The 13,888-nt window shown below is 47.2% G+C and overlaps 1 protein-coding gene across 3 annotated transcripts in view; it reads right to left on the bottom strand.

Annotated features, from left to right (window-relative positions):
- The window catches only part of UNC5A (unc-5 netrin receptor A), a 173,178-nt gene that overhangs the window by 9,953 nt on the left and 149,337 nt on the right, over positions 1–13,888 (bottom strand). For all 3 annotated transcript variants that reach the window (XM_075600795.1, XM_075600796.1, XM_075600797.1), the window contains 4 exons: positions 13,383–13,568; positions 8,766–9,041; positions 1,977–2,064; positions 1,677–1,845 (listed from right to left, as the gene is read on the bottom strand). In XM_075600795.1, the coding sequence (XP_075456910.1) occupies positions 1,677–1,845; positions 1,977–2,064; positions 8,766–9,041; positions 13,383–13,568 (719 nt within the window). The remainder of the gene's footprint in view (positions 1–1,676; positions 1,846–1,976; positions 2,065–8,765; positions 9,042–13,382; positions 13,569–13,888) is intronic.

Raw genomic sequence — 13,888 nt, 5'->3', positions numbered from 1 at the left:
GTGTTCTGATAAGTAAGGACCAAAAATAATGCTTTCTGGCCAAAGAACACAAACCATACCATTTAAGTTAAAATAATGAATTGCAGGATGAAAGCTACTTGAACACCTAGTCAGAAGGAACCACAGTGTATATCCCCTTCTGTCACAGAAACTATGGAAGTCAGTCGTATGTATTGTCTTGGATCCCTGTGGCTGGGTACTGTTGTACTTGTTTACATTTGATATGTGATATGTTAGTGTGCCCAAGTGGATTTCTTTCGCACATTGTTTTTGATGATAATCAATGAAGCCCAACAGTAGATATCAAAAGTAAAACTACAGTATAACTGGTTAAGTGGCACCTACAGAATACAATTGGAGTTAACAGAAGGGGAAATTGGAAACAGGTGGGAATCATATGACAGGGAATATAGAGTTCACAAAGTTATATATCTCTTCATGGTAAGGCTCCCTGTGTCACTGAAACCAAATCTGATTACAATTGTCCGCTCTGCGTGATATCTACAGGCAGACTATTTCTCATGGAACATCTCACATGCTATGGGGGCTAGCTATAAAGATAACACTGTTAATACTGTGCATCTTAAGTTTAAAAAAATCAGTGTCTCTTGACATAGTAGATATTGTAGTTGTTTATAAATAAATCTTATTCAATATTGTGAACAGCAGTGTAACGTGCAATTAAGGCGTCTTTGGCTTCCATCTCAGTAAATGTATGTTGGTGCACTGTTATCTTTGCAAAACCCTGCTTCTTGTCATATTTAATGACGGTGCTAAATACGTTGCATAGGTTTACACAAGCAGAGAACTAACAAGTGTGGTTGCTACACAAATAAATGGAGAACATGTACTGTGAGTGACATGGAAATTGATGCATCCCATTATCCTTTATTAAGCTAACTTGTCCCTATCACCTCCATGTAATCACTCCCCAAAACACTCATACTGTATAGGGAAAAATCCATACACAATACTACAGTGCAATACATTGTTGCTAAATTTTATGCATTTTTACACCGCATTAACTTTATATAAAATGAAAGCCTTTTGTGGTTAATTTGTAGCTTCACTTGTTTCAAGCTACAAATACTGTAATGTGCTTTGAAATTGCGAAGTGTTACGTGGTACATATTGTACATCTACCTGATCCACTGCACCATATTACTAACGCTTTGTTTTTTTTACTAAAGTATCTCAGCTGCAAAACTTGAACAAAATGCACTGTTCTCGTGTAGGGAACAATAGTTCCAGTTTTTTGATAATTTGGGGACGTCCCTTCTTCTTTCTGTGCTTGTAAGTTCTACTGAACAGAAATGGATCTAAACTGTGCTGTACAGATTGTCAGTTCTACACATAAATAAATGATCGTTTGGTGTCTTTAGTAATGTTTCTGTGCTTTTATCAAGAGCTCCAAGCTGTTGTGCAGACAGTGCTCTCTGGCAGTGCATGGCAGAACTGCAACACTCTCACACTGCAATATACTGTAGCAAATAACTATGGGGGGAGTTGCTAGCACAAGCTTATTTTGTTTACGTACGATAATTCCTATGGGAAGAAGTGTGTATCTGTGACTCAGTGTCTACCTGTCAATTGTGGTGTTTGTTTGCTGGCAGCTTCCCTCACAGGATTGCCAGTCTCCTCTGTGCTGACATTCTGTTCCTGTCTCTGTGCCCTACCTCCCAGCTGCCTTCACAGGACTGCTTCTTCAGACGGACAGTCCAGTTCTCAGGACTTGGTTCCACGCAGTGGTCCATTGCCAGGATGACAGGCTGGGTGAGAAGGACTCCGGGGGGCCCGCAGCTGACGATGGGGCCCAGAAGCGTCTGGCAGCCAGCTAGAGGTAACCTCAAGGAGAGAAGGAAGAGGTGGAGAGAAAAATGTGAGATGTGCAGACACAGAGCTGTGACAGGGGACCCTACTGAATGTGTCTGTCAGAGTAATGCAGGGGCAGGACCTGAGGGTTTTGAGGCACCTACCTCACATCCTCCTGCTTGTGTAGGGTCAGGTAGATTTCATAGACTTTTCCCCTGGGAATTGCATCCGGAGGGATGAGCAGACTGAGACCTGGGTAAGACAAAGAAATGGGCACTCACTGATAAATATAGACAAACACATACAGTGCTCATAAACACATCTACAATATAAATACCCAATTCTGTAAACAGAAAACACGCATATACATAAACAAACTTGTATATATATATATATTCAAATATGAATAGACAATACCGTTCTGTGGCTAACGAAATGCTTTTATTTGTGCGAGCTTTCGAGATACCCTGATCTCTTCTTCCGGCGATGGTACTTTGAATAAAGCAGCAAGGTTAAACTTACATACAGTGCAAATACTGTAGGAATGTTATTTGTGACTGAAACCTAACACCCCCTTGTGTAGTATACGATTTATGACTTCATGTGTTAAATAGTCCCTGAATGTTAGTGATGTGTGTGTGTGCATGTAAATATAAATTGGTAAAGAGCCCACAGTGTATACAGCGCTTTACAAAAGGTGTGTGTGGAGTGGGAGTATATATCAATGGTGTGGGTAGGTGAGGAAATGTAAGAGGCTGTAGCATTACTAAAAATATGTGAAGATACACTGTGGTCCCTATTGGTATATAGGGATGGAATTACAGAGTATTTGTATGTGTAAGAGACAGCTGTGTGTGCATATATATATACAGTGTTCGACAATTGTATACATTTACTCGCCCAGGGCGGGTGGATTTAACCCCCGGGCGAGTAACTATTGGCCCAAGCAGCACACGTGTTTTTTTTAAAATTCCCCCGTTCGCGCTGAAATTTCCCTGCTCGCGCTGAAAAAAAACAAAAAAAAAACTCCCCTACCTGACTCCTGATTGGCGCGCGCTCCAGTCTTTGTGGGCGCGCGGCCAGGCTCTATATGAGCCCGCCCCCAACGAGCGGCCATTCTGCCTGGAGCTCTGTTGGAGGGTAAGTACTCTCCATGCTGCGGCCCCTCTGCTCCTTCCCTGCGATCCCCCTGGTCCCCACATGGCTCCCTACTCCCCACCGCGGAAGCTCTCCTGTCCCCTGCTCCTGTCCCATTCCCCTCCTCCTGTCCCCTGCTCCTGTCCCCTCCTCCTGTCCCCTGCTCTTGTCCCCTGTCCCCTCCTCCTGCTCCCTTCCCCTCTTCCTGCTCCTGTCCCTTCCCCTCCTCCTGTCCCCTTCCCCTCGATCCACCGATCGATGTCAGGGGCGGGAGGTCCCCGCTGCTGCAGCCCGGTTGGCTTGCGGGGGGGGGGGCTCGGCCCTCACCACGTGACTCCCATGCGTCCCCTACCTTCATGATGGCGCAGCCGCCGCATGAGGTGGGGGGATGTCGGCCTGCCCCCCCCCCGCCACGAGCATCATGCCGCCGCGGGCTGGGGGGGAAGATGCAGCCTGCAGCTTGGCCAGGCACTGTGACATGCCGGCGAGGGGAGCAGGGCAGTGGCGGCCACGGCGGGGCTGACTGTCACCTGGGGCGCCCAGTGGGGGATACCTCGCCACGTGCCTCCCACCCACCCTGCTGATTGGGGGGGGGGGGGGGAGGGGGGGGGATGTCGGCCTGCCCCCCACACGAGCGGGAGATGGGCGCGGGTGGGTGGGGGATTTGCGTGGTGCTGGTCGCGGCCTTTCCTCCCCTGTGTGTGTGTGAGAATGTGTATGTGTGTGTGTGTGGGAGAATGTGTGTGTGTGTGAATGAATGTATGTGTGTATGGGAGTATGTGTGTGACACCAGAGGTCCCCCCCAGTCAGTAACCCCCCCCAGTCAGTAACCCCCCCCCCAGTCAGTCACCCCCCCTGTTAGTAACCCCCCCAGTCAGTAACCTTCCCCCAGTCAGTCAGTCACCCCCCCCCTGTCAGTCACCCCCCAGTCAGTGTCAGCCACCCCCCAACCCCAGTCAGTGTCAGTCACCCCCCACCCCCAGTCAGTGTCAGTCACCCCCCACCCCCAGTCAGTGTCAGTCACCCCCACCCCCAGTCAGTGTCAGTCACCCCCCACCCCCAGTCAGTGTCAGTCACCCCCCACCCCCAGTCAGTGTCAGTCACCCCCCACCCCCAGTCAGTGTCAGTCACCCCCCCACCCCAGTCAGTGTCAGTCACCCCCCCACCCCCAGTCAGTGTCAGTCACCCCCCACCCCCAGTCAGTGTCAGTCACCCCCCCAACCCCAGTCAGTGTCAGTCACCCCCCCAACCCCAGTCACAGTGTCAGTCACCCCCCCACCCCCAGTCAGTGTCAAGTCACCCCCCCACCCCAAGTCAGTGTCAGTCACCCCCCCACCCCCTGTCAGTGTCAGTCACCCCCCCACCCCCAGTCAGTGTCAGTCACCCCCCCACCCTCAGTCAGTGTCAGTCACCCCCCCACCCCCAGTCAGTGTCAGTCACCCCCCCACCCCCAGTCAGTGTCAGTCTCCTCTGTCTCCCCACACTCTCTCTCCCCCCCCCCACACTCTCTCTCTCCCCCCCCACACTCTCCTCTCCCCCCCACACTCTCTCTCTCCCCCCCCACACTCTCTCTCTCCCCCCCACACGCTCTCTCTCCCCCCCCACACTCTCTCTCTCCCACACACTCTCTCTCTCTCCCCCACACTCTCTCTCTCTCACTCCCCCCACACTCTCTCTCTCTCTCTCCCCCACACTCTCTCTCTCTCTCCCCCCCCACACTCTCTCTCTCCCCCCCCCACACTCTCTCTTCCCCAACACTCTCTCTCCTCTCTCCCCCACACTCTCTCTCCCTCTCTCCCCCACACACTCTCTCTCCCCCACACACTCTCTCTCTCCCCACACTCTCTCTCTCTCCCCCCCACACTCTCTCTCTCCCACACACTCTCTCTCTCTCTCCCCCACACTCTCTCTCTCTCTCCCCCCCACTCTCTCTCTCTCCCCCCCACACTCTCTCTTTCCCCAACACTCTCTCTCCCTCTCTCCCCCACACTCTCTCTCCCTCTCTCCCCCACACACTCTCTCTCCCCCACACACTCTCTCTCTCCCCCACACTCTATCTCTCCTCCCCACTCTCTCTCTCTCCCCCCCACACTCTCTCTCCCCCCCCCACACTCTCTCTCTCTCCCCCACACTCTCTCTCCCTCTCTCCCCCACACTCTCTCTCTCTCTCCCCCACACTCTCTCTCCCCCACACTCTCTCTCCCTCTCTCCCCCACACTCTCTCCCCCACACTCTCTCTCCCTCTCTCCCCCACACTCTCTCCCCCACACTCTCCCCCACACTCTCTCTCTCCCCCACACTCTCTCTCTCCCCCACACTCTCTCTCCCTCTCCCCCACACTCTCTCTCTCCCCCCACTCTCTCTCCCCCCCCACTCTCTCTCTCCCCCACACTCTCTCTCTCTCTCTCTCCCACACTCTCTCTCTCTCCCCCACACTCTCTCTCTCCCCCACACTCTCTCTCTCCCCCACACTCTCTCTCTCTCTCCCCCACACTCTCTCTCTCTCTCCCCCACACTCTCTCTCCCTCTCTCCCCCACTCTCTCTCTCCCTCTCTCCCCCACACTCTCTATCCCTCTCTCCCCCACACTCTCTCTCCCTCTCTCCCCCACACTCTCTCTCCCTCTCTCCCCCACACTCTCTCTCCCTCTCTCCCCAACACTCTCTCTCCCTCTCCCCAACACGCTCTCTCCCTCTTCCCCACACTCTCTCTATCTCTCTCCCCCACACTCTCGCTCTCTCTCTCCCCCACACTCTCTCTCTCTGTCACTCCCACACTCTCTCTCTCTGTCACTCACACTCTGGATCTCTTATTTACCCTATATATCTTAACTGCCCTATACTACACCGAAATCTTAACTACCCTATACTGCTTTCTTCCAGATCTGGCTCAAGCTTCACACGGAAGACATCGGAACCCCCCTAACCCAGAAGACAGGTAATGAACACCTCCCCAATGTATAACATTGCGGGAATGAGCGTACCTGGACATTGAGGGACTGCAGATCAGGTAAGATCCCAGGTGGGATTGCTGCTTTAGATATTGTGAAGCGGGGACATCCAGACATTGGTTAAGGGGTTCAGGAAACTAGTCATTCACACCTGGCTTTTATTTCTAGATCCGACATTTACACACACACATGTAACAAGGACTAATTGTAGTATAATGTAATACAATAAATACATTTATGTCAAAAACGAATGTTGTTCTGACTAGGAATTTATTAAATGTATTTTATTTATATATTTTATTTTAAAGCGGGGTTGGGGGCGGGACTAGGGGCGGGGTTGGGGGCGGGACTATGTGGCGAGTAGATTTTTTCGGTTGGGCGAGTAGATTTTTGGGTGATTTGTCGAACACTGTATATATATATATATAGCGCTGTATGTATGGACATGGCCTTTAGCACTCATGGGAAGAGAGTTCTCTCATGTCCATAGTGACTCATAAAACTTTGGTTTAGGCCATCGCTATGTGTCCCGAACAGTTGCATAAACTTGTATTCATGCAACCGTCTCTCTTTCGGTGTTCTAAGATTGCCTTTGAGTATGGCCACCTTCAGATCGTTTATCTTGTGGCCAGTCAGAGAAATGTTCGCCGACAGGAATGTCTCTTGTTCCGCGTGTGATGCTGTGGCGATGCAGATTCATGCTCTTGTTTAGCCCCTGTCCCACCTATGTAGTAGCAGCCCCCTGGGCATTTCATGCGCATGATGAGGTACACGACATTGCTGGAGGAACAGGTGAACCTTCCTCTGATTTTGTACTCCAGATTCCTGTGTGGTATTTGTATTGTGCCCGCGGTGTGGAGCATTACGCAGGTTATATATATATATATATATATATATATATATATACTAATCTGCCCTACCTAACACCTAAGCCCTGGTACCAGCGCAGGCAGTGTTTGGTTCATATATACACTTGCTGCTGCAGCAGTAAACAACTCCCTTGAGTGACAGGGGGTGTGGGCCTAAGGCCTGTGTACTGCCCTATCAGGGGCTCAAACCTAGGACCCTCCCCTTGTTATAAAAGGGGCTGCAGATCCAAATTTAGGGAGTTCTTCTCCCTCAGGGAAGAGAGAAAGAGAGATCCCTCCCTCAGGGGAGTGGGAACAACTACTCTATACTCCACCAGGGAGCATGGGAGTCAGGGATAGACCTTTGGGACCTCAAGCCCTGGGGGTTGAGTCCAGGGACCAGTAGAAAATGCATTGTTGATGTGTACGGTAGGTACTCAATAAAGACCAGTTGCTGCTTTTATACTCCTGCCTGTGACACCAGTTTATCAGGGGGAGTGCAAGATAGTTTTCCTGCAGGGACTGCACCCAGCACTAAGGCATTGAGACAAAATTCGGTGGTTAGGACCCCACCAACCGCTGTCCAGGACAATGACATTTTGCCCAAACTTACCCAGGACAGTGGGGTGTGGGATGCATTTGATGATTATGTGTCTAGGGGTGGATTGACTGATTTAACAATGTCTTCATGGGAATGTTCCCGTGATTCTAGTATTTCTAGACCACCATCCAGTGAGGGTTTCATGCGGGGAGAATGTAGTATGAGGGCTCACGTTAGGACCAGAAAGTAGTTAGGAAGGTAAAAACCGCATCTGGTTTTTCAATTTTAGACAATATCCATTTAGGCATTATGCCATTTTGAAGAAGATTTTAAGACCCAACAATATATTGATTCACAGGTAAGTAATAAAGACTCATAAATCACCAAAACCAACATAATGGAGAATGGATACAGCCCAACTGGATCTTTGTGAATAAAGTAAGTGTATTAAAGCATACAGAAACCGACGTTTCGGTCCACAAAGCCCTAAGGGACCTTCATCAGGACTTATAGATTTATCTGAGAGAGTGAGATACAATTTAGCAAGGGGTTTGCTGGGGGAAAAGGACTGCAGCAAACATGAGCTGTAGGGAAAGCGGCTGCGGCCCTGAATGAAGTATACTGAATGAAGAAACTGTTTTTAATTTGCATCTTCAAGTAAAATTAGTCGGGCTAACTCTATAAATATATATACAGAATATGTATTTATATCTATATATGCACACATTTATATACGTATCCACACTAACTGAATTACTGTGCATATATATGCAGGGCCGGTGACAAGGGGGGAGAGCTGGGACAAGTGTCCCAAGCCAGGTTGTTGCAGGGGGCCCCGGCCGGACCAACTTTCACGTCCGGCTGCCGTCTCTCCCCAGCTGCCATCTCTTCCCAGCTGCTGCAGGCCCGGCAGCGAGGGAATAAATGTGAGGAGGGGGATTGAGGTAGCGGGATTGGGTGAGATGAGGGTAATTGAGTGATAGCGGAGTGGTTGAGTGTGAGAGGAGCGAGGGTCTGTAAGAGAGGGAGTGAGGAAGAGAGAGGGGTGAGGGGGAGAGAAATAGATTGGGAGGAGGGGGAGAGTGACGAGGTTTGAAAGGGGGGTGGGGCTCGCAAGGCCGCCGACACAGTCGAAACTCTAGTCCTGGGCACCGGGAAACCCGTCGGCAGCCCTGTATACAGCCCCAAAACACACCCTTATATGCATGCACAGACGTGATAACATTGATGTATAACAAGATGTATAACATTAAATACTTTCTCTGCTACATCAAACAGCATTTTCTACACATACAGTATACATACATTTATATGCATGCTCACATATTCCAACATATGCACATTTACATTATTATTGATACAAACACACACACACACACACACACACAATATTTATATTAACACAAGTATACACACATTTATGAAGACACCTACATAGCCACAGAAGATCTGTACTGTGTACAAAGCATCTCCCGTACCTGTGTTCGGTATCCTCAAGCGTCCACCCAGGAAGTTGAATGTGCCGTAGGCCATATTGCTGGCTCCACGCGGCAGTGTGCGGAAGTAGCTGTGGGTGGTGAGGCGTGGTAGGCTTTGGCTGTGCTCCCTGGGTAGCCCGGGACCCAAAGGGGGCAGCAGATGTCCATTGGTAAGCTGGAACTTGTTGCCTCCATCTTGCCGGAGACACAAGGATCCCTGATAGGTCATGGTAGCAGTGCTGAGATCAGGTTGAATAGTCAACAAATGGGCTTGACCTAGAAGAAAGACGTGGCATTTGAAACTACACACAATGCACATGGGCCTTTCCATTGGGGTAGAAATGTATAAAACATATGTATACAATTACAAATTCGGTGGATATTAAGACATTCACGAAAAAATCTGTAACTATCTCTATCTTCTAAATCAGCAGCAATGTCGCTGTTCATGCAAAATATGCTTGCAGGTCTCCTAATTTCTTTACACTGTAAAATGGGCTTAAGTCATGCATTGGAAGGACATTTTTAATGACACAAAGTTTTGAGATCTCAATGATTTCCCACACAACATTTCTGGTAGACTGCATCATTAAAAAATATGTGCTTATGCGATGCAATTGTTTTGTACAAAAATAAGTATTTTACAGATTTACAAGAAAGTTCATAGAGCGAAGCAGAAAAACCATGCACATCTCAACATGGTGGATCAAGCCATGTTGTATGTACAGTATATGTATGTATACCTTTATTTATACAGCGCCCACAGCTGTACTTAGCACTTTACAAGAGACAAGACAGTACAGAGAATTATAGTACAATAAGAGCAACAAATAAAATCACACAATAGGGAAGGAAACCCCTTCCCCAGAGAGTTTATAATCTAAGTCGTATGATGGGTGATTTAGAGACAGCAGGTGAGGGAATAAGTGCAGTAGATGGCAGTCGTTGGTAGGAATGACTGTGGGTGGGGGACTGTAGCCATGAGTCTAGGCTACTGGAGCACTTCAATTAAGAGGTGAGTTTTAAGGTTTGTCAAAAGTTAGGGAGAAAGGTTGCTTGGCTTATGCGGAGGGTAGAACGCACGAGACGAGCAGGGGCATAGTGAGAGATGAAAGTTGATATTTAGGGAGGAGCAGATGAGTATAGAGCCTTAAAGGTAAGGAGGAGAACTTTGTGATTCAACACTTGATGGGAAGCCAGGAGAGTGATTTAAGGAGGATATGAGCAGAGACTGTTTTTAGAGTGAAATTATTCTAGCAGCAGAATTTTGGATAGATTGTAAAGGAGAAAGCTGTGAGGCAGGGAGGCCTGTTAGCAGTATGTTACAGATGGGAGAGGATAAGGACATGCATTAGAGTTTTAGCAGTAGTGTGACAGAGGAAAGGGAGAATCTTGGCAATATTACGGAGGAAGAAGTAACAAGTTTTAGCCATGCCAATGTGAAGGAAAAATAAAGGGAAGAGTCCTATGCAATGTGCTGTGGAGACAGGATAGATGGTAGAACCAGTTATGGTGATGGAAAAGGGTTATATTGGGCCAGGTTTAGGGGCAAATATGAGGAGCTTTGTTTAAGCCATATTAAGCTTACGATACTGTATAGCCATGAAGCAAACCGAGACTTGTGACTGGATTGCAGGAGTGAGGGTAGGGGTGGATAGATATAGCTGTGTATCATCTGCATAGAGAGGATATCTAAGGCCAAGAGAATTGATGAGGTCACCAAGTGATAGTGTGTAGAGAGAGAAAAAGAGAGGTCCCAGAACAGAGCCCTGAGGAACACCAACAGACAGATCAACAGAAGATGAAGACCTGTTACTAACAGTGACAGAGAATATGCGATGGGAGAGGTATGATGAGAACCAGGATAGAGCTTTGTTGGGTGTAACCACCCTTTTGGAATCACTATATTCATGTAAAAGGTTAATGTGTCCAAGAAGGGTTAACTATATGGGTAGCTACAGTATAATAGCCTTTCATCACATGGTGTAGACTTGCTGGGCAGAAAGCTTAGCCACGCCCACCTTCTGGAGGGTGTTTGTACTGCCCCCTAGAGTAGGATATTGAGTATAATTATAACCACTCTCACTATAGGCATGATGACCTGTGATGTCATCAGTGGGTATATCTGGACATGTAGAAGCTTCTAAGTTGAGGTTCCCAGGAGGTGAGACAGATTGGGGATCTCATTGTATATAGAGTATGTTTTGTTTAAATGTGGAACTATATGTGTAGGGTGTAGGGTGTATGGTCACTCTTTATTGGGTTACGTGAGGGAATGTTTCCCTTATTTAAGATAGGGCTAGGGTGAGGTGTGTCCAACCCAAAACAGGGGATGTGTGTTACACTCTGCAAGAGGCCCCTTGAACAGGGCCTCAAAGTATCGTAAGGGAGTTGCTTTGAATACATGCCCCACAAGCACACGTGATCCAAGGTAGGGACTAGGAGGGTGTTGCACAGGGTGACAGGTTGAGGATCCGCGAATGAGGGTGCACCCCTGCCAAGTGTGCTGGTGGAATGTTGGAAATCTCCATCTACTATGCAAGGGATTGACAATTATTCATGGATTTAATGGGTAACAAACCATGTGCCTCTCTGGGATGCTGCCTAAGCACCCAGGGATAAAGTGTGTACTGTATGCTGCCATACAGTATGTGTAGTACTGTAACTAAAAAAACCCTTTGTGAGATTAAAGTTCCTGGCGCCCTTCATTAACATCACCACTTACAACACCTGCCTGCACGGATGCCAGCACCCTGAGAAAGGTAAACAAAGACACTGAGCACCTGTACATAAATAATAAATAAATACAGGCATACCCCGCATTAACGTACGCAATGGGACCGGAGCATGTATGTAAAGTGAAAATGTACTTAAAGTGAAGCACTGCTTTTTTCCCACTTATCGATGCATGTACTGTACTAAAATCGTCATATACGTGCATAACTGATGTAAATAACGCATTTGTAACAGGCTCTATAGTCTCCCCGCTTGCGCACAGCTTCAGTACAGCTAGGGAGCGGGTATTGCTGTTCAGGACGTGCTGACAGGCGCATGCGTGAGCTGTCGTTTGCCTATTGGCCGATAAGTCCTTACTCGCGAGTGTACTTAAAGTGAGTGTCCTTAAACCGAGGTATGCCTATAATACACTTTGATGTTACCCTCTTTTGGGAGAAAGGCTTTAACAAGATTTAGGTCAACTGAACCAAAGTTTGGTATTTGTCATTATTATTATCATCTGTATAATTGTTTGAATTTTTATTACATTGTTATGATGTATTCTGCATATTTTATTGTCTTTATAGTTACATAGTAGTTACATAGTTACATAGTAGATGAGGTTGAAAAAAGACGTACGTCCATCAAGTTCAACCTATGCTAAATTTAGACAACAGATACTTTATTCTATATCTATACTTACTTATTGATCCAGAGGAAGGCAAACAAAAAACCCCATTAAGGGGAAAAATTAATTCCTTCCTGACTCCAAGAATTGGCAATCGGATTAATCCCTGGATCAACATCCTTCCCATGTATACTTATTTGGTATATCCCTGTATACCTTTCCCATCTAAAAAGATGTCCAACCTTTTTTTGAACAAATCTATTGTATCTGCCATCACAGTCTCCATGGGTAATGAATTCCACATTTTAACTGCCCTTACTGTAAAGAACCCTTTCCTTTGTTGCTGGTGAAATTTCCTTTCCTCCAACCTTAAGGGATGGCCCCCGAGTCCTTTGTACTGCCCGTGGGATGAATAGTTCTTTTGAAAGCTCCTTGTATTGTCCCTGAATATATTTGTATATAGTTATCATATCCCCTCTTAGACGCCTCTTTTCTAATGTAAATAAATCTAATTTAGCTAGCCTCTCCTCATAAGTTGGAATGTCCATCCCCTTTATTAATTTGGTGTCTCTTCTCTGCACTCTCTCTAGTTCCATAATGGAATCTCTGTACCATTTGTTTCCAACATACTTAAGGTTTTATCAATAGTTAAATTTTCATGCGTCTGGGTGTTCCTTTTCCATAAATTGCTCAGGTTCTTGGGAGTTGAGATTCCCCTACTTTCACCCAGGCAGCAGGAATTGACAAATTAAATTGTAGTGCATCAAACCAACATGTAGATAACCTACATTAGCGCCTCAAATTTTTTCCATTTACTTACTATAAAGAACCCTTTCCTTTGTTGCTGGTGAAATCTCCTTTCCTCCAACCTTAAGGGATAACCCCGCATTATTTGTACTGACCTTGGGATGAATATTTTTTTTTTAAATCCCCTTGTATTGTCCCCGAATATATTTGTATTTAGTTATCATATCTCGACTTAGACGCCTCTTTTCTAATGTAAACAAATCTAAATTAGCTAGCCTCTACTCATCAGTCCGATTTTCCATCTTCTTTATTAATGTGTCATCACATAGTTTTGTTGAGTCGCATTAGGACAAATGAAGTCAGATTCTGTGAATAATGTCAAGAGGCACTGCTAGCACTCAAGTCACACAATGTAAATCTACTGCCACATCCTCACATGGTGCCTGGTTCCAGCTGATCAGGGTACATGACCTATTCTGTTGCATAGTAGCATTAGGGATATGGTGTCTGGTCAGATGGGGTCTCACCTGCTTTGCCGGGCTTGAGGCTGACTGGCTGGAAGGCAGCTGTGAGGATGGAGGAGTCAGCCACGTCTGCATCCAAACCCTCCTTCCTGCGCCAGCACACCAGTATCACTGCCAGCAGCAGCACTAGGAAAACCGCCACCGCAACCACTCCCACATACAGAGCCACGTCTTCAGGGGCACCCACAGCTGCACCACCCAATGGGAGGGAAGAGAAAGAAGGGGATATATGATGTAGGTGAGATATGGAGAGGAGTGAGATAGTCTCAGAGTTATCCTTGGTTTTCATGCAGGAACATTGCAGCCCTTCACTGTTATTTAACATGGTCATAGGCTCTGGGGCATTGGGACTGGCTGAATCCGATGGATTGATTCTTCCCCCCACCGCCAATAAATACATCTACTTTTCAGCACCAGCATTGCATTCAGGAGACCTTGATAAATATGCCCCAAACCCTTCACCTCTCACCATTCAGGTCAGTTAAATCGTACTGTTGGGTTTACAAGTA

The sequence above is a fragment of the Ascaphus truei genome, chromosome 5, assembly GCF_040206685.1.
Source record: "Ascaphus truei isolate aAscTru1 chromosome 5, aAscTru1.hap1, whole genome shotgun sequence".
NCBI classification, from domain to species: Eukaryota; Metazoa; Chordata; class Amphibia; order Anura; family Ascaphidae; genus Ascaphus; species Ascaphus truei.
Note: the sequence above shows the minus strand (reverse complement) of the source record. Positions and strands in the feature narration are given on the sequence as shown.